Source organism: Canis lupus, chromosome 27 (assembly GCF_011100685.1).
Source record: "Canis lupus familiaris isolate Mischka breed German Shepherd chromosome 27, alternate assembly UU_Cfam_GSD_1.0, whole genome shotgun sequence".
Taxonomy (NCBI): Eukaryota; Metazoa; Chordata; class Mammalia; order Carnivora; family Canidae; genus Canis; species Canis lupus.
Genome location: NC_049248.1, coordinates 18322481 through 18348660, shown reverse-complemented (window position 1 = coordinate 18348660; position 26180 = coordinate 18322481). Strand labels below are relative to the sequence as shown.

Below are 26180 nucleotides of genomic sequence, written 5' to 3'. Positions count from 1 at the left end.
CAATAATTACTTTTCTAAAAAATTACATTTTGCCATATTCACTTTATCTCTTGTAAGTACAGTTGACCTTTAAACAACATAGGAGTTATTGACATTGACCTCTTCATGTAGTTGGAAATCTGCATGTAAGTTTTTTTTTTTGTTAGGTAGACTATACACCCAACATGGGGCTTGAATTCATGACCCCAAGATCAAGAGACCACAAGCTCTTCAACTGAACTAGCCAGGGGTCCTTGCATATAATTTTTGATCCGTCAAAAAATTAACTACTAATACCCTACTGTTGACCGGTAACTACTAACACATTATTTTGTATGTTATATACTGTATTCTTATGCCGAAGTAAGCTAGACAAAAGAAAATCTTATTAAGAAAACCATATGGAAAATACATTTTAGTGCTATACAGTATTTATTGAAAAAAAATCTGCATTTAAGTGGACCCTCATATTTCAAAACTATGTTGTTCAAATCAACTGTATGTGAATACACACATACCCTCTTTTTGGTGAACCATTTACACATTCTCCTATATAATCACAATATTACTTACTGTTGATCTCTAGAACATATTTACATTTCCCTAACTGTCCCAAGAATATCTTTAGAAAAAATTGTACTCATTAAAAAAAAAAAAATCTCTTCACCCAATGTAGGGCTTGAACTCATGACCCACAGATCAAGAGCCACATGCTCCACTAATTGAGCCAATCAGATGCTCCTAGAGATTTTTTAAAAATCAAAATCCAAACAAGGTTGAAGCACTGTACTATATCTGGTCTTTTCTAGCTTTCCAATCTTTTTTTTTTTAAGATTTTATTTATTTATTCATGAGAGACACACAGAGAGAGGCAGAGACACAGGCAGAAGGAGAAGCAGGCTCCATGCAAGGAGCCCAAAGTGGGACTCGATCCCAGGACTCCAGGATCACGCCCTGGGCCGAAGGCAGGTGCTAAACCGCTGAGCCACGTGGGCTGCCCCTATCTTTCCTATCTTGAATAGGGCGCCACCTGTTCTTTTTCTTTACAACTCTGAAGAATGATCAGTATTTAAAAAAGTATCAGAGGTGCCTGCCTGGCTCATTCGGAAGAGTCAACAAGTCTTTTTTAATTTTTTTAAGGATTTATTTATTTATTCATGACAGACACAGAGAGAGATAATCAGAGATACAGGCAGAGGGAGAAGCAGGCTCCCTGCAGAGAGCCCGATGTTGGGACTGGATCCCAGTATCTGGGATCACGCCCTGAGCCAAGGCAGATGCTCAACACTGAGCCACCCATGCATCCTAAGTCTGTAAGTCTTGATCTTGGGGTTGAACTCATCCCCCCCACGTTGGGTGTAGAGACCACAAAATAAATAAATAAATAAACTTAAGAAAAAAGAAATAAATTAAGGAGTTTCTGTTAAAAAATAAAATAAAAAAAGTCAGAGTACACCCAGTAAGAGTATTATTTCATGGGATCTGTTAATTTACTTATTTGGTTGAGCAAACTCTACACCCATCGTGGGACTCCAACTCATGACCTCAAGATCAAGAGTCATTTGCTCTCCGAATGAGCCAGCTGGGGAGCCTCTCAACTCTTAATCTTTCGTGTACAATTCTGAAACTGAAGAAAGCCTAAACCTCCCTACCCCAAAATTTCAGGAAATGGAAAACTTTCCAAAGTTTGGCACACACTTATTTCTCAGTAAAACTTACCGTGGACTGATACGAAGCTTTTTAGTCTTTATCCCACTTAGGATGAATATTCCAGAAATACTAATTAATTTCAAAAGGGGAGGTGCGGGATCCCTGGGTAGCGCAGTGGTTTGGCGCCTGCCTTTGGCCCAGGGCGCGATCCTGGAGACCCGGGATCGAATCCCACATCGGGCTCCCGGTGCATGGAGCCTGCTTCTCCCTCTGCCTGTGTCTCTGCCTCTCTCTCTCTCTCTGTGACTATCATAAATAAATTAAAACAAAAAACAAAAAAAAACAAAAAAGAAACAAGAAAAACAAACAAACAAAAAAACAAAAGGGGAGGTGCCCTCATGCCTAGTCAAGATGACATATAATGTGTGCTTTATGTTATGTTATTTTCCTAATACCTGAAACTTCTAAGTTTAGAAGCTCATTGGATTCCAAAGATTTCAGAACAGGAATTTAGATCTGTATATGTACTGGGCCAAAATGTAAATTGAGTTTATTGCTAATATGTCTGAAAAACATAGGAGATAAAACATCCCAAATGCTGACCTTTAACGGAAGTTTCTATTTCTGAAACAGGTTCTGATTTTTCTTCTCCATTAGATTCATCAACTTCTGCCACTGTTGTTAACTCTGGTTCACTCTTGTAGAGTCTATAATCTGGACCCTTGAAAGGAAGATGTGCATTTAAAAAAAAAATTGCTACAAGTTTCTTTTAAAATGTTTGCCTCTAAAGACTCAGATCAAAACCTGAAAATTAAAAGCCTCAGTCAGCTATCTTGCATATAGGTACAACTGATATATATGTTACAACTAAAGTAGGAAAAAAATATCTGAAATACTTTTAATCTGTAAAAGTTTTGGTTTTCAAATTAAGAATATTCCTCTTAGGGACAAAGTCATCAGAATATTTTTTATTACAGTAAAACTGAGGCCTGAAAATAATTATTTTAATTCAATTAGTTCTATTCCTTATCCCCTTAATTATCTTTTAGTTTATCACATTTTACACTTATTTGTTTTAATCCCAAACCTCTTATTTCCAGCTTCCATGGGTAACGTCGATCCTTGGCCATGTTCATATTCTCTAATAGTTCCTAGAGGGAACTGCCCATATCCCAACCCTTTTATTATCCCTAGTAGCAATATTTTTCGTTCTCCCTTCTGTCTGATCCAAGGATATTTTGTCTCTAATATCCTGAAATGGTATATATAAACATATGACTTCTCAGGCCAATGCAAAGTAATCACTTTACAAAAACATTTATCAAAAATATGAAATTATGAAGTATTAAAACTGTAAAAAATATTAAAAAATGAGAATGGTAAAACCGAAACAAGAAAAAACACAAATAGTAACATTATATATAAACAAACAAACAGAAAAACATTGGCTAAAAAGTGGGGTTATGATAAATAAAAAGTAAACTTTCAAAAATGAGGGAGCAGGTACAGGATTGATTATTCTGTGGCTACTGAAGCCACTTACACAGTGAGATCCATTTCTTGGGTATCCTTGAACTTGATGAATCTTCTTTTCTTCAGGCAGATGGACTGGGCCCCTGCTATAACAGAGCAAGGAGCTGCTATCACTGGGCAGAGGGGGGATAATGGGAGGCTGCTCTGTAAAGTCATAGGACCGAGGAAGTGGAGGACGAGGTGGGGCTACTTCCTCTTCCTAAAGATTGTAGAATAGTCACCTTATTTAGATAAGCATACTGAGTTAAGTATATCGAAATTCTTTGCAATGGTAAGTTAACTTAAATTCATTTTAATATAATTAAAGGGACACTGCCAAGCCAAAAGTCTCATATTGAAAAGTAAAATAAAAAATGTTTATGATAGCCAGTAATTCGGTCTTGATACGGTTTTATCTAATTTTTAGGTTAGCTTTCAGTTAAAGCTCAACATCAAAACACATGTATGAAACTACCATATTTCACTTTGAAAATGAAGAAAATCATTTAAATATCTTACTGCTTATTTTTTTTTGCAATTTTTCTTTTTGACTGGTTTTAATACAAAATTCAAGACCACAGATGCTTTCAATTAGGTTGACAGTATCTCTTTGTAGTTGTAATTTCTTTAATGGTATGCATGACACATGGCTAACTTATCTATCAATCATCCTACAAATTTTACCAAGAATAAGAAACAATGATAAATATTCAAATTACTTATATCAGAAAAAGTATGACAATGTTAAAGTTCTAACATAGATGAAAAGTAGTGATTTAATTTTTTTTTGCATTAAGGGAAGAAAAATCACATCTGTTAGAAGTATCAAATTACTCAATCAGTGAAATTTCAAGATTAAAAAACAATCTTAAAAAAAAAACAATCTTAAGTATATTTGTTATGAAAAGAAGACACTTAAATTATAATTCATGTTTTACACATTTAAAAAATTTAGATATAAACAATCCAAACTTACCTCATTTTTGTACTTAACAGTTGAGAAAGGCTTTGACCCTGCCATACCTATTAAAAAAAATAAAAAAACATAACTATTTATACTAAACATATTCTTTAAATCTACATAAAAAAGGAACAATTTCATTTCACTTATTTTTAAAGAGTTTATTTTCAAGTAATCTTTACACGCAAAGTGGGGCTTGAATTTACAACCTCAAGATTAAGAGTTGCACGCTCTACTGACTGTGCCAGACAGGCATCCCTATTTCATTTATTTTAAATGAGGCCTTCATTTTCTAATCCCTTGTTTATTAATATTTGCAGAATTTGAAACCAATTACATTTAAAAATACAAATTAAGATATCTAGTTTAAATAAGAGTAAAGGGAAATGGGTTTTCTGAAGCAGTAATAATGTAAATGTAATTTTTTTCTTTTTTTTTGTAAATGTAATTCAGTATAATTTTTTAGGAGGGTAATTTAGCTGTGCCTATCAAAATGGAAGATGTGTACTCATTTCCTACTTCTTGTAATCCACAGATACTAGCATGTGTGTTTAGTTATATACACAATAACACACACACATACACACACACACACGGAGTAATATATACAATTATATATAGCATGGCTTATGACAGGAAAAAAACAAACAAACCCCAAACCTGGAAACAACCTCCATGTCCAACAACACAGACAGAGATACATTATAGTTCACCTATACAATGGATTCTTACACAGTTATTATTGCATTGTACTGTTAAGGAGAAAAAAACCAAATTGTTGAAAAATAAGTGTACATTGATTCCACTTTTTGTGGGGAAAAATTCATAAAAGCAAAATAATATATATGTGTATAATTATACACAAAAAAACAGCAATTTATTTTTGTTGTGGGTGAGGCTGGCAGAACTTGTGCTTCTTACTTTATAGAGTTAGGTACTGATTCAATGTCACAAAAGTGCCTGTTCTGATGTCAAAATTCCACTAATATAACAAAAGAAAGCCAATTTATAGGTCATTCAATTAACTAATTAATCAAAAAGTCTATTTATTTATTGCAAAGTAATCTCTATGCCCAATGTGGGGCTCAAATTCATGACCCCGAGATCAAGAGTTGCATCCTCTTCTGCCTGAGCCAGCCAGGCGCCCTGTGTCATTCCAGTTAGATGTAGTATTACGGTCAATTACCACAGAAAAGCTAATTTACCTGTTTCTTACTTCTCTACTTTTTTTTAAAGATTTTATTTATTTGACAGAACAACTAGGTGGTGCGGCAGGCAGAGGGAGAGGGAGAAGCAGGCTCCCTGCTAAGTAGAGAGCCCAACTGAGCCACCCAGGTGCTCCTAATTTACCTGTTTCTGTAGTGCCTCTTTGCTGTTTGTGTTTACTCAGTCCTTCCATGACATCTTGAATTCTCCAAAGCTCTTTCTGAATCTGTGCACGCTGAATTCCTGCTGATTCAGTCTATCAGTAAAAAGAGCCCACATACAGAAAAAAAAAATAAAGCTGTAAATTCCACTAATTATATATTTTAAAAAATGAGAATTGCAGTGGATTAAGTTTTGAGAATATTTAATATGATCTATGTGACTCTCCCGTTTTTGCAACTTCTCTGGCCTTCGATAAAGCAGAGAAAGAAAAAAATTCAATTTTCAGACTTAAGGGCACTATTTCACATCTCTTCAATAAATTTTGCCCTGCATTAGTGCTCACCACAAGGGACTAAAAAATTGGAACACAAAACCAAAAAGAAAACAGAACAAAATAAACACTCACAAAACTAAAAAAAAAAAAACTTTAAGGGAGTAGAAAAAAAATGGGAGGTATACTAATTTCTTAAGTTCTGGAAAATAAGATCATATTGGTTTTCAGTAAGATTCTAATAGAACTCTATGACTCTTATTGATACTTTGGATAACAAGAAATACCATTTTTTAGAATGTAAATTTATTATTTTTTAAAGGGCAATGAAGTACAAAATTGTCACAGTAACCAAAAATTTTTTTTCCACTGAGTATCAGTTTTAGATATTAAAAATAGTCAATACAGCTAAAAAGCCCTCCAAAGGGTGAAAGTATTCTTTCGAAGTTTATAAACATAAAGACTATGTACTATGCTGCTTCAAAAAGGCACTACAGAACCTTAGTTATCCAGTTTTCCAAGCCACAGCGTTGGAAGTATCAACGTAAAAGAAAGTAGTATTCACACAAGACCCAAAAACAATGACAACCCATAGATGTGAATACTGATAGACTTCTAGGGAGTGAATTTCAATTATAGAAATCAGATATGTGTACATGTTCCATATAGAATATATAGTATCTTTTTTAATTAAAAAAATACATAGTTTTACCTATCTGAAAGGTGTACAATGAAAATCTTATTTTTGTATTACTTTGCATTTCTCTGATTACTGGAGACTTTGAACAATATTCAAACATTTATTAGTGATCTGAATTTACTTTCTATAGATTAACTAGTCACATTCTCTGTCCATTCTTCTAATGTATCACTTCTCCAAATCAGAAAAAAATTTCTTATAGCTCTAAATAGAAACTCTTGTTGAATTTTAGTGGTCTACAATACTTCTTCCCCAGTATGAAGTCGTCATCTTCTTCTTTTTCTTTTTTCTTTTTTTTTTTTAAGATTTTATTTATTTGAGAGAATGAAAACACACAGTGTGTGGGGGGGGGGAAAGTCAGAGGGACACGGAGAAGCAGACTACCCACTGAACAGGGAACCTGACTTAGGGCTCGATCCCAGGACCCTGAGACATTGACCTGAGCCAAAGGCAGACGCTTAACCAACTGAGCCACCCAGGCACCCCCCCCATGCTATCTTTTAAATTTATGTTGCCTTCATTGTTTGTTTATTATTATTTTTAAAGTAAGCTCTATGCTGAATGTGGGGCCTGAATTCACAATCTCAAGACCAAGAGTCACCTGCTTTACCGGCTGAGCTAGCCAGGTGCCCCATTTACTTATTTATTTAATAAATACTTATACAGTATGTTTTATATGCCTGATACTATTCTAAGTGCTTCAAAAAATCAACATATTTAGTCATTATAATAATCAATATATATAGTCAGTATATAAATAATAGAGGTAGGCACTATTATTTTTATTTTACTTCAGTTGTGAAAACTGGAGTGCAGAGCTATTATGTAACTGGTCTATGTGCAATGCTTTTTTTTTTTTTAAGATTTTATTTATTTATTCATGAGAAACACAGAGAGGAGGGAGAGAGAGAGAGAGAGAGAGAGAGAGAGAGGCAGAGACACAGGCAGAGGGAGATCCATGCAGGAAGCCCAATGTGGGACTCAATTCTGGGTCCCCAGGATCACCGCCTGGGCTGAAGGCGGCACTAAGCCGCTGAGCCACCCAGGCTACCCATATGTGCAATGTCATATCTCTTAGTATGTGCCTTCTAGTTCTTTAATTTTTCAAAATAGTAACTACTGTGGCCTCCATTATACCTTTTTTTTCTTTTCATAAATTTATTTTTTATTGGTGTTCAATTTGCCAACATATAGAATAACACCCAGTGCTCATCCTGTCAAGTGTCCATTATACCTTTAAGATATTAGAACCATTTTGTTAATTTTTTCAAAGATTTTTTTTCAAAGAATTTTCATTGAGAGAATATTAAATCGGGCCATCCATGAATGGTATACCATATCCATGTCTCTATTTATTCAAGTCTTTATCCTATAATACATAATGTTTTCACGATGAACATTTTTTGTTAAGTTAAATCAGGTAAAGTTTGGCTTGAAAGCTAAAAATGAATTTTCACATGTTTCAGGGGTTATAAAAACACTAAAACTGCCCAAGGTTACATATATCTACAACACCTAAAACAGTCTAGGATCTGATCTTTTACAGGAAAAGTCTGTTGAACACTGTGTTCTTTCTTAGATATTTAAGTTTTTTTTTCCTACTATAGTTAGTATTAACTCCACTGTTCAAAATAAATGTTACAACCACATGTAGTTACTTAAATTTAGATAACTAAAATGAAATACAATAAAAAATTCAGTTTCTCAGTGACACTGGTAACATTGCAAGTGTCCAACAATGGCAGGTGGCTAGTGGCTACTATACTGGACAACACCAATAGAAGAGAGTTGGTTTTCTTCAGGTCAACCTTATTAACTTTTATTCTTTGTATTGACTTGTCTGTTGAGTCCACAGGGTTTCCAATGCAGATGACCAAAGTTATATAAGGAAGGTCACAAGCATGAAGTGACTTTTATTATCTCCCTTTGTCAGAGCAACACTTATTATTGTTTCTATTTTACAAACAAGAAAATTAACACTTGGAACTTGATTCCAGATCTGACTGTTTATAAAACTGGATTCTTTACCCAATAGGGGAAGATACAACTAAGGACTGCTGTATCTCTTCCCTTATTCGATAACATAGCAAAAGTCAATAGGCTAAAATAGTTTGATATAAGAGGCATTTATATAGAATGGATTAGAATACATTTTTATTTTTTTATTTTTAAGTAATCTTTATACCCAATATGGGGCTTGAATTCACAACCCCAAGACCAAGAGCTGCACACTGTACTGACTACGGTAGCCAGGTGCTCTGGATCAGGATAAATTTTATAAAAAGATAAATTATCCTTTATTTGAATTATCCATTTAATTCAACACTTCAATACTAACTTCAGTATAGTTAGCTAGGAGCCCAAAACATGAAAGGTATCATACCATGTGCCCAATAGAATAAAGAACACTTTTAAACAAAGAGAGATGGGCTACTTTGTGGGATAGTAGGATTCCTATCATTGGAAGTATTTAACCCAGGTCTTAAGTGGCTAGTAATGTAAAAACTATTAAGGGTATGCACAAATCAACAAGGTGGGTTGTACAGTATCAGTCAAAGCCAGTTGAGACAATGCAAAAAAAAAACATTCATTTCTGTACCTGAACTTCACCAAGGCGGTCTAGCTGTTCTTGCATCTGGTTCCTGGTAACAGTTACATCATATTCTAACTTATCATATTCTCTCCATGCTCGTTCCAGTTCCTAAAATCAAAGAGTGTTAATTACTTTAATGGGGAAAATGTGCCTTTACATTGTTATTACTGTAATGACAAACTTTTTAGGTTTTAGAAAATTGTGTATTTTATATTGGGCAAAATAAAAACTTTTGTAATTTATTTTTCATTTTCTTTACTGTATAAAGCATTTTCTTATCTGTCATGATTAAAATTTCTCCATAAATAAAAAAACACTAAATAGGTTGTGTTTTAGCATGTTGGATTTTCAGAAACACCAGAAGCCTGACATATCTCTACTTGGAATTTACAGTAATGTAATAAACCTAATTCAGCTAAACAAGTCGGTGAAACCCTGCTCATAAAGACTCAATATAGATGCTATTTTTCTCCTTTGGAAAAAAATCACCCCCTCACCCTAAAATCACAGAGGAAATTTTCACATTGGTCTTTAACCACCTGCCATCTATTGAATATGGAATGATTCTATATATGGTCAAAAATACCATCTCACTGTTTCAGGATACTATCTACGGTAGTGTAGGTACTCTTCTATGGGTTGTAATTACTCTTCATACATTTCAGAGTTCTATGAAGTCAACAAATTGATAAAGTAAGGCACGGACTCTGATTAGTTTTATCACTAGTATCTAGTGTGGTACTGCACAGGTAGCATAAACAACAAATACTGAACACTGTTGTAAAATGAATTAGTAACTCTTGTCTAAGAACCTTCCATGACCAACGATTTCATGCCCTGAACTGTGATGAATGAAGCCTGCCCTGGGAAATGTCAGTTTAACAGCAATAGTCTTGGGATAAGGAAAGAGGGAACTGAGAATGGAGGAAAATTACTTTAAGTAATTAATATTACTTAAAATAATCTAAACATTTTTTAAAATTGAAGAGTAGTTGATACAATGTTACATAATAATCTTAACAGTTTGGTCCTAAGGGTTGTCCTTTTATTTTTTTTTATTTTTAAAGATTTTATTTATTTATTCATGAGAGACACAGAGAGAGAGAGAGAGAGAGAGAGAGAGAGAGAGAGAGGCAGAGACACAGGCAGAGGGCAAAGCAGGCTCCATGCAGGGAGCCCGATGTGGGACTCGATCCCTGGTCTCCAAGATCACACCCTGGGCTGAAGTCAGCACTAAACCGCTGAGCCACCCGGGCTGTCCTTTTTTTTTTTTTTTTAAGATTTATTTATTTATTTATTCATGAGAAAGAGAGAGAGAAAAGAGAGAGAGAGAGGCAGAGACAGACACAGGCAAAGGGAGAAGCAGGCTCCATGCAGGAAGCCGACGTGGGACTCAATCCCGGGACTCCAGGATCACACCCTGGGCCAAAGGCAAGTGCAAAACCGCTGAGCCACCCAGGGATCCCCCACCACTGGAGATTTTTTATCATCTCTATATTATATAGGTAATTGAGGGGGTCTACTTAACTGATTTCACAATGAATAAAATTTTTAAAAGGTAGAAGTGAAAAAGGACTAAAGATTTTTATCTCATCAATGTTGTGTAAATATTAGTCTTCTTACTTGGCTTCAGCAAACTATTTTTACCTGAATAAATAAGGTTGGTTGGTTGGTTGGTTGGTTGGTTATTTATTTATTTATTTATTTATTTATTTATTTATTTATTTATTTATATCTCCAGACCAAATGGCAGCCCAGCAATTAAGTAGGATGGCATTGCCAGTCTAACACCTAGCCTCTTGTGTAGAAAAGCCAGGTTTAGGGTGGGTCTAAAGGCTATAGAGGCATCCAAATGTAAGAACATTTTAGGAAGGTAAGAATCCTTGTCTTTCTTATCCTAAAAGTATAGAAACATACTTTCCAGAGTCAGAGACTGAGGGCTAGAAATTATTTTAAAGGCAAAGAAACACAATATACTTTCTTTCTTTTTTTTTTTTTTTAAGATTTTATTTATTTATTCATGAGAGACAGAGAGAGAGAGAGAGAGAGAGAGAGAGAGAAAGGCAGGCAGAGGGAGAAGCAGGCTCCATGCAAGGAGCCCGATGTGGGACTCGATCCCGGGTCTCCAGGATCACACCCTGGGCTTCAGGTGGCACTAAACCGCTGCGGCACTGGGGCTGCCCCACAATATACTTTCAAGTTTTCTAGCCTGCAAAGTCCTGCCACTGCACGGTAACATTTGGCCTGAGTCCCATAATCCTACTGAGCTTACCTGTTTCTGCCTTTACTTCTGGGCTCCTCAAACATGATTATGGGTGGGCAGAACACAAATCAACAGAGGACACCAAGAAAAGGGACAGCACTGGCATAACATCAGTTTCTCCCAATACCTGGCTGAGCATTTCTTTTTTTTTTTTTTAATTTCTTATTTAAATTCAATTTGCCAACATATAGTATAACATCCAGTGCTTATCCCATCACGTGCTCTCCTCACCTCATCAGTGCCCATCACCCAGTTACCCCATCCCTCCAACCTCCTCTCCCTGGCTGAGCATTTCATTAAAGAATTCATGGATCACACAAGCACCATGTTGAAAATCTTTAAATACAGCCTGTTTTTTTTGTCAAGAAGATAATATACAGGTACAATAAGGCAGTAAAAGGGGTAATGACTTTTAAACATACAATTATTGTAAAGTCACAGGTATTAAGTCAGGAAATAGTGTTTTTGATAAAAAATGTGGAGAGTTTCATGTTATATACAGTTAGGAGAATAAATGAAATCTTGCAATCTACAACCACATGGATGACTCTCACAATGTTGAAAGAAGCCAGAGTATATGCTACATGATTAACCTTTTATAAAGTTCAAAAATAAGCAAAAAGCTAACATATAGTTGAAAAATTAGGTAGTAGTGTTCTAGGGAAACAGTCACCGGAAGGGGAGTTTCTGGCATGCTAGTAAAAATTCAATGTCTTGATATGGCTGTCAATCACATCTGTGCACTTAAATTGTGCACTTTTCTGAGAATATGTTATACTTTAACAAAGGTAAAAAAAAAAAAAGTATGTGCATGTTTAAGATTGTTATAGGGATGGCAGAAAACTTCAAAAATTTGACTTAGTCTAACTTTAGGATGTGGAACAAGTAAAATGAGGATTTTAATACCTAACAATGGAGCCAGAATGAACACAGATTATGATCTTTATTAAGAAAGTATTAGGACTAATGATTCATCTCCAAGTTTTTTTTCCCCATCTCCCAAGTTTTTAATGTAATAAGACCTTTCCTTTCCTTCCCCCCTCCCTTTTTTAAAAAAGATTTTATTTTTAAGTAATTTTTATACACCCAACGGTGGGGCTCGGATTTATTATCCCGAGGTCAAGAGCTGGATGTTCTAATGACTGAGCCAGCCAGGTACTCCTCCTTTTCTCATCCAATATCAATGGCAATTTACAACCAAATCCACCCATGGGGACAGCAACACAATGTGCTACATACTTATAAATGTGTAATCTTTATTTATAATCTTTAACTTGTATCTGTAGTTTCTAATATCTTTGAAATAAAACTATTTTCCATTTCAAAGTGGTTATTGTTTATTATGCAAGTTTAAATAAATCTGCACAATTATAAATGTAGAAAAACTAGAATACAGGGAAAGAAAAAGAAAATATACCTATTATTGTAATACGCTTTTGTTAGCATTTTTGTGGATTTTCTTTTAATCTTTCTCAGGCATACACAATGGAAATTTCCAAATATACACAAAAGCCAAGACCCACTCCGAATTCAACAGTGCAGATATGTGGCCAGTCTGTTTTCATCTACAGTACTCATACTCTATCTTTGCGGGATTATTTTAAGGCAAACACAAAGCATCATATCATTTCATAAGTACTTCAGTATGTATTTCTTATTTATTTATTAAATTTCAAAATTTTTATTTATTTATTTGAGAGAGAGAGGCTGAGAGAGAATATAAGCCAGGGGGAGAAACAGAGGGAGAGAGAAGCAGACTCCCCACTGAGCAGAGAGCCTGAGGTGGGGTTTGACCCCAGGACCCTGAGATCATGACCTGAGCTGAAGGCAAGATGCTTAACAGACTAAGCCACCTAGGCACCCCTTTTATTTTATTTTATTTTTTAAAGATTTTATTTATTTACTTGGGAGAGAGAGAGTACCAGCAGGGGGTGAAGGGGAGAGGGGCAGAAGGGCAGAGAGAGAGAGAGAGAGAGAGACAGGGAGGGAGAAGTAAGCAGACCCCTTCTTGAGCAGGAAGCCAAACATGAGGCTTGATCCCAGGATCCCAGGATCATGGTAGAGGCTTAACCAATGGAGCCACTCAGGCGCCCCTTAGAATGTATTTCTAAGGAAAACAAAATGAAAAAATAACATGGAAATTCTTGCTTTAAAAATCCTTAACATATACCTCTTAAAAATAATTCTTTTTAAGGATTCTATTTATTTGAGAGAGTGTGTGAACGCACAAGCAGTGAGAGAGATAGAGGGAAAGAAACAAGTAGATTCCCCAGTGAGCTGGGAGCCCAATGTGGGTGGGGCTTAATCCCAGAACCTCAGATCATGATCTGAGCCGAAGTCAGACACTTAACTGACTGAGCCATCCAGGTGCCCTCTCCTTAAGATTTTTTAAAAGAAAATTACAACAATTTCCCTGATCCTCTTCTCTATTCCCTTGCTACTCATATGGGAATGAGATTGGGTCACTTGCTCTTCAGAATTTCTCCTATTCTACATTTTGCTAGTTGAATTCCTGTGGTATTCCTTACATGCTCTTCTGTTTCCCTTTATTTCCTACAAATTCGCAGTTACATACTGAAGCTTGTTGAGATTCAGATTTGACTTTTTGGTAAAAATACCTCACAACTACCGTTGGGTGCTTTCTACTGCAGCACATCAGGAGGCATATCCCATCTGATTATCTCTTTTTTGGGGGGTGGGGATGTTGTATTGTAATTATAAAATAACCAGGTGTTTTGGGGATCCCTGGGTGGTGCAGCGGTTTGGCGCCTGCCTTTGGCCCAGGGCGCGATCCTGGAGACCCGGGATCGAATCCCACATCGGGCTCCCGGTGCATGGAGCCTGCTTCTCCCTCTGCCTATGTCTCTGCCTCTCTCTCTCTCTGTGTGACTATCATAAATAAATAAAAATTAAAAAAAAATAAAAAAAAGTTATCTTGAGGGTGCCTGGGTTTAGATGGTTAGGAGTCTACCTTTAGCTCAGGTCTCAGGATCCTGGGATAGAGCTCTGTGTCAGGCTTCCTCCTCAGCGGGTGTTTGCTTCTCCCTCTCCCTCTGCTTCTCCCCTGCTGCCTATGCTGTCTCTCAAATAAATAAAAATCTTAAAAAAAAATTATCTTGGGGCACCTGGGTGGCCCAGTTGGTTGAGCGTCTGACTTTTGGTTTTAGCTCAGGTCATGATTTCATGGGTCATTAGATCTAGCCTTGTGCAGGCTCCGCACTCAGTGGGGAGTCTGGTTGAAGATTCTCTCCCTCTATCTCTCCCTCCACTCATGCATGTGCTCACTCTAATAAAGAAATAAACCTTTAAAAAATAAAAATCTTTCAAAAAAAAAAATCTTTCAAAACAGATTCCATGCCAATTCATGGATTTTGATGAACTACTATAAAAAATAACACTTTACTATAGCCATGTTTCTCAGAAACTCTTTATTACACTGAGAATGAATGAATATATGAAGATATTTAATGTGCAAGCTTCTCCCCAAGGCAGTTAAGTTCTGCTTCTGTGTCCCTGTAAGTTTATAATCCTAAACTCTAGTATATCCCCTGGAGTCTAAAATCTGTTTACTTACGGTTCTCTTAGCCAGAATCCAACTAAGAACACAAACCAGTTTAATGGGGGTCTATATACATCCTGCTTATTCACTGTAATCCTGGGTAATCTCTCTCAGTTTTCCATTTTTAACCACTGCAATAATAGTACCCATGCCAAGGCGTTATGAGGATTATTATGCACGTAAAGTACTTAGAATCTAGCACCCAATAACTGCTCCAAGAAATATTCCTGATTACTCTTATTTTTTTTTCCTTTTTTATTTTTTAAATTTTATTTATGATAGTCACACAGAGAGAGAGAGAGAGAGAGAGAGAGAGGCAGAGACACAGGCAGAAGGAGAAGCAGGCTCCATGCACCAGGAGCCTGATGTGGGATTCGATCCTGGGTCTCCAGGATCGTGCCCTGGGCCAAAGGCAGGCGCCAAACCGCTGCGCCACCCAGGGATCCCCCTGATTACTCTTATTACTTCATATATTGGTATTATGTTACAGTGGATAAATGCAAAGCACTAGTACATGATTCAAGATGAATGGGAGGCCTTTACATCTGCTCTGTAATGTCTGAAATTCCAGTTTTGGATTTTTGAGTAAGATAATTTAAATTTGATTCCAAAGTTCCAGAAAATACAGGTTATGTGACTACATAAATAGTGAAATGGAGTAGAAAGTAGAAAAGCTTTGGAATTAAAAAGTCCTTGGATTTGGTGTTGATTCTGTTCCTTATTAATTATGATTCCTGGAATCGTCTCCTAAATAAGCCATCTTAACCCAGTTCCTCATCTTGGGCTTTGCTTTCAGAAAAGACCCCAAACTAAGACAGTGACACACTGAAAAATTTTAAGCATAACTGATTATTATTATAACCTTTCTCACTAATCAGGCTTAGGTAAGAAGAAGTAGAAGCAAAGTGAGATCACAGAGGCATTATGTGCTTAAAGTATGTAAGTTTGTTGGATGGGGCTAATAGAGGGAAGACAGAATACCAAAATAAAGAAAACAAAATGGGGAGACTGTTTTACATGTCTGCTTTGTGTTAATCCCAGTTTTATGTACCCAAATGAACAACCAGGTGAGGAGAAGATATTCTCAGAATCAAAGCTTTGATCAATAGAACCATTAATGTTAAACCTCTTGTATCTTTTATACTTCATGACTTGGATTTGAACCAATGACCTCAATCAACTGTGAAAGAATCCAGAGGAATCCTCTGGGATTCTGCCAGAAAAAAGGTAATTCAATTTTAAATCTAATCAACATCCACTGAGTGTCAGCCATATGCTGTTAAGCATCATTTGTAGCCTTGAGCTACAAATATGAACAAGTTTACAATGGCAAAAGTTATATTCTATGTAGTAAGACATGTCTCAGAAGAATGAATTGAGGATTATAATGACCACTGAATAACATTGAAGCCAAAGAAAAAGAAAACTGGAAAGTGATCGTATGGGTAACAGCCAGAAAATGGGACATTTAAACAATTAATTCCTACTAAAACATTTTTTAAAAAAGATTTTATTTATTTATTTGACATACAGAGAGTGAACATGCATGCACAAGCAGGGGGAGCAGCAGAGGGAGAGGGAGAAGCAGGCTCCTCACTTAGGGAGCCTGATGTAGGGCTAGATCCCAGGACCCTGGGATCATGACCTGAGCCAAAGTCAGACACTTAACTGACAGAGCCACTCAGGCACCCCCTACTGAAACATTTTTAAACCTACTGATCAAATTTAAGTTACTAAACTCATTTGGTAAGAGAAAAAATAACAGTTCAATTGAACATTGTATATCCTCAGAATCTTCTAAAACAGATACCAAATCATAAAATGGCTCCCAACTACATTTTTTTTATTTTTATTTTTATTTTTTTAAAGATTTATTTATTTATTCATGACAGACATAGAGAAAGAGAGAGAGGCAGAGACGCAGGCAGAGGGAGAAGCAGGCTCCATGCCGGGAGCTTGACGTGGGACTCGATCCCAGGACTCCAGAATCGCGCCCTGGGCCAAAGGCAGGTGCCAAACTGCTGCGCCACCCAAGGATTCCCCTACATTTTTTTTAAATAAAGATTTTATTTATTTATTCGTGAGGGGCAGAGACACAGGCAGAGGGAGAAGCAGGCTCCATGTGCAGGGAGCCGGACATGGGACTCGATCCCTGGTCTCCAGGATCACACCCTGGGCTGAAGGCGGGCGCTAAACTGCTGAGCCATGAGCCACCCAGGGTGCCCCAACTACATTTTGATTTGACGCAGGCTGCCATAGGGATACTGAGTTTTTCATTAGCTTGGCATTGACAGTTTAGCCCCATTTCCCCTTTCTAATGTCATATTCCTAATCCTCTATTCCAGACAGTTACTTTTATTTCTTATTTCTCCAAACACGTCTCCCACATTCTCATCTCTGTGTTGTGGTTCAAGGCATTTTGTCACTCTTTACTGCCCCTTTGTATCCAAATCCTACATCCCATTGGTTAACTAAGTGACTACTTCTTTGTAGACATTGCAGGTGCTTTTATTTCCTTTGTGACTCTATTATGAAAACCTATGTAGATTAAAATCTTCAGGATTAAGCTTGCAAGACCTGGGTTTGAATTCTAGGCTTAGCATTCATTAGCTTTTAACACTGGGTAAGTCATTTGGTTCAGTCATCAAATTTTTTTTTAAAAAGCAGGCACCACACTGAGCATGGAGCCCAACACGGCTCTTAAACTCACGACCCTGAGATCAAGACCTGAACTGAGATCAAGAGTCAGATACTTAAAAGACTGAGTTACCCTAGTGCCCCTCAATCATCAAATTTTTAATGCACATCCCACTGGGGTACATTGAGCTGGAGCTAAAAGTACAAAGATGAACAAGACAGAGTTCTGATTTCAAGGAGATCACAACTAAAAGGATATTAAATTCTTTAAAAAAATCTATGAATACCACAGTATAATTAAGAGAATCAATGAAATGATGGAAATAACAGTATTTAAAAATAAGAATAGGTATTTTAAATATAGGGTATTAAGAAGCACAAAACCATGTGCTGATTTATTTGCAATCATGATATATATATTCCTTTTAAAAACTGCTCACATTTAGGAAATTGATTCAGTGTTTAGAACTGAAAGAAGCCATGTGGAGATTCTGCTAGCTTGGAAGACCTCTCTTAGTTATGCTGTAATTGTCTGTGGACCTTCTTAAAAGGTAGCTGCTGCCTCCCTGAAGTTATAGACAAGGGTATATTAGCAGTTTTCTCTTTGTAACAGGTGGCTTTTGCTAGGATTTTTCTTTCAAAGGGCTGCTTGGGTAGGAGCTCTTACTAGATTTAGAGATAACGGGTCACAAGACCTAAAGCAGACTGTTTAAATAGTCAATTTATAAACTCTGATGAAGACTTTTAGATTTGGTAATCCCAAGTGATATAAAGCATCAGGAGTATAAGTTAAAAGATTCTAATTATGTTTCTTATTCAAACTTACCTAAACTGAGATCACACAGTAGCTATGAAATGATAATATCAATGGCTTCTTAAAAGCATTTCACAGGTGTCTTTTATTGAAATGGTTGATTAAATGAATTCAATTACCACTTTCCCAAAATTATTCTATCTCCTGAAAATCCATGAAATATTTTTCTTTTTTGTAAAAAAAATATTTTATTTTCAAGTTATCTCTACATCCAATATGTGGCTCACACCCACAACCCTGATATCAAGAGTTGCATGCTTTACCAACTGAGCTAGCCAAGTGTCTCGAAATACTTACTCTCTTAATGTAATAAATGTTAACACATTTAAGAAGTGTTTATTTGGGGGCGCCTGGTTGGCTCAGTTGGTTAAGTGTCTGCTTTCGGCTCAGGTCATGATCCCAGGGTCCTGGGATCAAGCCCTCCATCAGGCTCCCTACTCAGCAGAAGGCCTGCTTCTCCCTCTCTCTCTGCCCCTGCTCATGCTTTCTGTCTCTCTCTCTCAAATAAATAAAGTTAAAAAAAAAAGTTTTCCTTTGAATAATCCATAAGTGGAGTATTTATCTCCCTTGTAAAACAAGTACTTCACAAAAAGAATGCTTATAAGAGAAATAATTATATTTATTTTACACCAGAAAAAAAATCACCCCTTAAGTTTTATTATTAATAACAAATTAATTTCTTGCTATAGTGTAGAATAATCCTAAAGACAGTCACATTACATAGCAACAGATAGAAGGAAAGAACCACGTAATATTTCAGGGACTCTTACTTGAAAAAAATCTGCTACTTACGGCAGTGGCTCGAGAGAGTTCTCTACATGTACTAAGCAGTCCATTTTGTAAATCGTCCCTCTGTAACACCACGGTCTGAATGGCTGCTGGGTTATCTGCATTCATTTCTATCTCTTGGCTGGCTGATAGCAAAGCTTGCTCAAGCGTGTACTATTATAATAAAAATAATTACACTTAATGTTCTGCATCATTGAATTAATTCTTTTTACTTTAGTTTTATCAGTGTCTTGATAATAAGCATAAAAAGTAACATCAATTGTAGATAATAAACATAATTGTCCTACTTTCTCCTTGTGGAGTTGCTGAAGTTTCTCTTCCAGAGCATGTACCACTTTATCTTGTTCACATAACCGGCTTAACTTGGCCTAGGTTTTAAGAGAAAATCTGTTGTTAGCAATTTTTTATTTTTCATCTAATTGGAGGTCGATAGTCCTATAACTGAAGGTAAGTGTAACAGGAAAACACATTTAAAATAGCCAAAGAATAGCTAATTAGGTCAATATTTATTTTAGTCAGTAAAATAAAAAATAGCTTTTAAAGATACAATGCTTAACAAACATGCATATAAAGTGAAAAAGCATTTCAACTACAATATTTCACCTAAATAATTCGAGATATTCTTAGTAATGGAACAGTCTCATATAAGTTTAAGTCATTTCAATGTGGTTAATACTTTTTCTCCTACTAGATAGGTTAAATGATATATACAGTACTTAATGAAAATATCAACTAGATTCTGTTTTTATATTTTAAAAATTATGCTCTTATGTTTAGAAATAATATAAACAAAAGATTGCTTCTAACTGCTACAGTACAAAAAAAATTTGCTAAATGGAGGAAAAATATCATTTTCAATAGTTTAAAGGTTTGAAATTCTTAATAAACCCCAATTTTTAAATTATGAAAATATCAGAGGGTACTCCATGAAAATTTCAATGCTATAGTAAACTAGTTTTTCAGATGTTTGAAAATAAAAACGCTGGATAAGCTATAAATATGCCCCAACTTGACTGCATAATGACAAGTATGCAAGAAACTGGAGATTTCACTTTGTTTGCCATTCTTTGCCATTTATCTATTAAAGTATTCGTTAGACAAAAAAACCAAATGGAATATACTGAAAGGAGAAGGTATAACTCAACAGAATAAAACTAAGAGAAATGAGAGAAGAATGAGACAGTATAAAGAAGAATGCATGGTAAGGCAGCCAATCTAAAATACAATGAAAAAAGAAAAAAAAGATTAAGTTTTAAAAGGAAGTAGTCAGAGGCTAACACTTTCTCTAGAAGACAAGACAATTTTACTTTGTCTCCAGTCCTACATACTTTTTTTGATCAGCAGTGCTTTTTACTTTCCTTTAAGTGATTCTCAGTATGATCAACTGCTAATTACAGATGGGGAGTTGATGATTTAATTTAACCTAATTGTAAAAGAAGAAAAGGCTACTTTATTTGGTGTCATTTTGGAGAGCAAGGGAGGAAGAGGAAGCTTTTTGTTATGCTTAATGTTTTGGCAGAGAATATAACAGAATACTGACAATATATAGCATACTAACACTTACATCAATATCCACTTCTTCAGGTCTGTATTTGTATAATGTGCCTCTACATTCATCTTGTGACAACTATGGGAAAAAATGTTAGGTAGCAAGTTTAAAGATAATATTTAAAAAATATATTTAGCCTATAACTAACATTTTAGATTTAGATAACAATAACAAAATGGGATTTTAATGATTCTTATACTTTAAGAAGTTTAATTCAAACACAGATTACAAAAGTAGAAAAAATTTAACAGTGATACAATATGCAAGATACATAAAAATGATGTTAACTTAAGCTTGTCAAATAAAATAAGTTGGTCAAACAAATTATACAGCACCTTACATTTTCCATTTGTAAGACACACATTATTTTACTGAAAAATTGACAAATACAATCATAGCAACTATATTGAATCAAATATTCGAACCAGGCAGAAGTCAAAACCATCTTTCACGGTATACACATAGTCACACAACTGTGTATGTGTACACTCAAATGTCAACACATCTTAGTACAACTTTATTAACAAAACCTGTAACATACTGCATACATATACATAATATATAAACACACATACACAATATAAACTTATCTTGTTCTTCTGTCTTAAGAACTAAAAGATAATGGGGGAAAAGGATGGGTTTAATTGAAAAGAGGAAACTCATTCAAAACCTCTTAAAACTGAAAGCCTATGTTGTAAACTATGGATAGTCAAATTACATAGAAAGTTTATATGGGCTCATTGACACCATTTGTCTTATGATACTATAAGAAATTACTGTTCCGTGCATTTAAACATCCTTTCTTCAGCTTCTTCCCAATACCTTTTGGTCAAACAAACCTTCATTTCTGCTTGTGTTTATCAAGATTTCAAAAGCCATCCCCGTCAGTTATACCAGAGATAACATCATAGCCTCTGCAGGCAATATTTCACGCTCTCTTATCTTTCGACTTTATATTGACTGCTAAGACAGTAACAAAAACATAGCAGGAAAAATTTACTTGGGCTCATTGCATTTTACTAAGTGGCACACTTTTTCTCAAAGTGGGGATGGGAATAATGTATTGCCACTACATTCTAGATTGTAAAATTAAACTTCATATAAACACATATAAATGCATAAAATTATGAAAATGTGTCAGTTATAACTATATATGCCCACTCTGTAAAAAAAATTGCCAGTTACATTTTTAGAAGGAGGCAAAATTTAAACAGCAGATAACTTTGAGTGGATCTAGAAATGTGGGTATCAAGCTAAAAATGTAAGCATTACAAACATACAATAAAAAATCCTGGATTTACGTGTTTCATTTCAAGACATTACTTTCACGTCCTCATGCAAATGAATCTGTGACCAGTTAAGGGTATGCAGTGATTAAACAAAACTTTCGTAGAAATGAATTATCACATGAAAAATGAATTTAATGACAAAAGTCAGAATAAAGATTATTGAATATGTCCTAAGAAGCGTCAATTGGTCATTCTAAATTAAAGCACCTAGATCCAAGAAAATAATTTGTACTCTTATCTGAAAAAGTAATGAAAAGTTTTAAAAATGCTTAGATCCATGATAAAAACATAATGCCAAAATCAAATTTTCTCATTTATAAGAGATGTAAAGCCTTTAGCTACTAAATGCCCAAATACACTTTACTTAATAATATTTAAAGTTAAATGCAAAACAGCTTTACTAAACCAGAGACTGTAAGTTTGAATGTAGCTGTGGAAAGTGCTACATCTAGATTAAAATATGAATTGTATCCTATATCCCAGGGTCAAGAGAAAAAAGACTAGTATTTTATTTAATTTATTTTTAAAAAGATTTTATTTTATTTATTTATTTATTTATTTATTTATTTATTTATTTATTTGAGAGAGAGAGAGAGAGAGAGGCAGAGACACAGGCAGAGGAAGAAGCAGGCTCTATGCAGGGAGCCTGATGTGAGACTCGATCCCAGGACTCCAGTATCACACTCTGAGCCAAAGACAGGCACTAAACCACTGAGCCACCCAGGCATCCCAAGACTGGTATTTTAAAAGTAAAATTTAGCAATCTGTAATACAAATTTAGGGTACTGGAATACTGTTTTTATTTAGGGAATCCACCATATATTCATTTTCACACAAGTTGGCTAATTAATAAAGAATGTGTACTGTGTTGCTGTAATTTAAGAGTGATGGATCCTTATAGCCATAAAAATAAAAATATATTGCACAGTAAGTTAGATTTATTTCATTGTTTCTCTATTTTTAATACTACTGAAAAATTTATTTAAACCCTGTATCATTATTCAATAAAAATATTTATTAGATGCCAACAAAATCTTAAAATAATCAGCCTTCCACTATATATTGCTTTTACTCATCAGAAGAAAAGAAGAAAACAAGATTATTCTTTAAATAATTAACTTTGAAGCATGGCCTATTTTCCATTACTGATAATAACTACTGAGGCTTTTCATAAGAAAAGATGAATATAATCTATTTTTAAAACTTCCATCTAGAATTGAAGAAGTTTGCTACTCAGTCCTCATTGTGAAAATCCTACTAATAAGAAAAAAGTAATTTCATGAATATTCCCATTAACAAGTTCTGCATAAAATCATGTTTCCTGGCAATATTTTTTTAAATCATTTTTCAAATTCATCTTTAGCAAAAGAAAAAAGTTCTGGGTTGAATACCTTCTTTTGAAGTACCTCAGCAATACTAGAAAAGCAAATGAAAATGGTCTATGTAGAATTATGTAAGGTTGAGCAGTGCTCAAGTTTCAATTTGAGAAGTGCATTATACAGACTTTACAGACATACATGCATAGATATAAGGATATGTGCTTTATTTAGAAATAACTTTTTCATAATAAAATATCTAAGAATATTTAAAACACTGGGTTGGCATTAAGTTAAAAAAATTACTTTTGTTAGTCAAAATTTACCTTTCTACAGTATCCTATCCATTTTAAATATGTGACTATATATATTTTTTTAAGTTTATAAATGTATATAGACCCTAAAAAGGATTTTTGGGGAAATATTTTATAAAATTAGATATTTTATGAGGACTCAAAAATGCTCACAGGACTTAGGTATTTGCTAATATTAGTCTGTACCTTTAAAAACAATTATTTGTCAAGTGATTAGTTTCACTGATATTTTGTAAAAATGTAATTGTGAAAGATGGTAGAATGATTAATAAATGTAGAGGGATTTTCAACACAATGTGCACTGATTTAGCATCGGTTTTGATTCAGTTTTAGGTCCTTTTTATATTACCAATTCTAAGAAAATTCCTATATAGGTAATTTTTCAGGTGTGCTCTGTTTTCTAAGAATATGTAAACATAAAGGTTCTCATGCGAGAAAACCCAATGGCTATGATTCAGAATAACAGGTCATAAACATTATATTATATTATATTATTAAATATTATATTGCCACTATATTTTCAGTTGTATTTCAGGAACCTTTTAACACGGGACTGTAATGCAATGTCAGAGAAGCAAACTGTAAGAGTGTACAACATAAACTTTCATGAAGATTTCCTTTGGATAATGCCATTGTAAGGGAAATTTGGAGGAAAAAAAATAAGATCTAATTTCAGTTTATGCAAGTTAATAAAATTTAGGAAGTGTGTCTGAAGGTCACTGTTATCCACCAGTGGTGCCCTCTAACAATTAAGTACTTTATTAATGGATGATTTTAAAAAAAGGACTGACTGATGACAACCTCACCTTGATGGGACCGAGAGTCAACACTGATTACCTGGTCATCAGTTGCTTATCTCATGCCCAGGAATGGCTGCTGATACTAGCCATTCAGAATTTCCTGTTTTGTACAATTTTAGTTTTTTTTTTCTTTCAAGTACTCATATATTTAATAAGGAAATATAATAATGAAGAAATATATTTCTATAAATAAATCTATTGCTCTGGTCAGTGATGCTACTATATAGGACCACTCTCAGATATCGCTACACATTTGGAAAACTCCAATCAGAACTTTTTGTGCAATGAAATAATTTCAATCAGCAATGACTTCTGCATCATCAACCCCGACTACTGATCAATCTAAAAAAGAAAATCCAAACCAAAGCAAACTGAAAACCCAGGCTACCACTCTTCCTGAAAATATGCAAATATGAAAAGTCAAAGTACAACCTATTACAACAAAATGCCTTTGATCTCGTCAATTTATCATATAAAGTGATAAAGTGACAGCTTCAGACACTGAAAAAGGTATAATTCCAGAACAAGGGCAAAAGGTACTCAGCAGAGGCATTTTGGAATGAAATGTCAAGATTATATAATCTGGTTACTTTAAAAATACAGAGGTTTCATTTACTTTTGAAAAGTAAAGCTGTTTAACTTTAAATATTTAATACTTCGTTTCTTTATTGATAGAAAACTTTGCTCAAACACATTACATTGTTTTGAAAACTGTGCTCCTAAGAGTCACCTTACTTACCTTCCTACCTAGAGTTTTAATCTCCCAGATAGGAGGCCCATCCATGATGCGGATTCTGAGATGACTAAAGCAAACCAGTGGCCTGTAAAAGCCAGGGAGTTCAAGGTGCTCCTTTTCACTAGGTGCTTTTATATATTTTAATTCAAATACATTCATTTTTCATGTTAGTTATTTCTCTTCCTCTATATGAATTTTAAAGTATTATAACAGGTCAGAGGCCACAGTAATTTGAAGGTGTTGAAGTGGAAGAAGCTGATGTTGCAAAACACAGAGCTAAGAACATTTAGACCATGAAATATGAAAAAATTGGGATAGAAATGTATAAAATGACTTCTTTTGCAGATCTGCAGATTACCAAGGTCCTAAATTAAAGCCAACCAGCTCCATGGCACATGTTTTGAGTTAGGGAAAAGAATGAGGTAAGATGATGCATATGATGGCATAAGAATGATAAGAATACTGGGAGAAGATATTCCAGTATGTTACGAAGTGGCTATCTTCAGGTCTTACTATATACCACAGTACAGAAACTAGATTTAAACAACTCCCATACAAATATTATCTATTCCTAAGACAGTGGAGTAGGGTAGAGTGTTATGGGGGCTGCCCCTAAAAGGAAAAAAAGATTTTTTAAAAAAGTTTTCCCTAGAAATCAGTTCTAATGGTTTTAGAATTAATCGAAATTAATGGCAATCTAGTAAAAAAATTTGCAAATGTACTGCAGACCTCCAAGTACATATCAATCAAATACTCTGCACAAAAACTTCAGGAAAATGGCACACTTAATATTCAACGGCAAAATGTTCAGCAAAGCCATGCTAAGAATACTGCAGCATCTTAAAAAGCATGGATGAATTGCATTTTTCCAAAGAGACATAAACAAAAAATGAAATAAGAAAACACTAATGTTATGAGTAACTCTGAGGATAAACCAAAACTGTCACTGAGGGATTTTGCAGATGATAAAGCAGTATCATTCACTGTCCAAGACCTTACTTGCTGGTACAGTTGGGGTCTTAGCGCCGAGTTCTCAATCATTGTGTGAACCATGGTGATAATAGGTTCATTTTCTTTCAT

The 26180-nt window shown here is 34.9% G+C and overlaps 1 protein-coding gene across 12 annotated transcripts in view; it reads right to left on the bottom strand.

Moving 5' to 3' along the window:
• PLEKHA5 (pleckstrin homology domain containing A5) overlaps positions 1-26180 on the bottom strand; it is a 242104-nt gene that overhangs the window by 26767 nt on the left and 189157 nt on the right. For 3 of the 12 annotated variants that reach the window (XM_038576964.1, XM_038576947.1, XM_038576948.1), the window contains 10 exons: positions 26100-26180; positions 21221-21256; positions 20661-20723; positions 19384-19464; positions 19100-19249; positions 9041-9142; positions 5453-5564; positions 4118-4164; positions 3173-3361; positions 2233-2350 (listed from right to left, as the gene is read on the bottom strand). In XM_038576964.1, coding sequence (XP_038432892.1) covers positions 2233-2350; positions 3173-3361; positions 4118-4164; positions 5453-5564; positions 9041-9142; positions 19100-19249; positions 19384-19464; positions 20661-20723; positions 21221-21256; positions 26100-26180 — 979 coding nt within the window. The remainder of the gene's footprint in view (positions 1-2232; positions 2351-3172; positions 3362-4117; positions 4165-5452; positions 5565-9040; positions 9143-19099; positions 19250-19383; positions 19465-20660; positions 20724-21220; positions 21257-26099) is intronic. The other 9 variants (XM_038576957.1, XM_038576955.1, XM_038576956.1 and 6 more) reach the window with 5 other exon arrangements.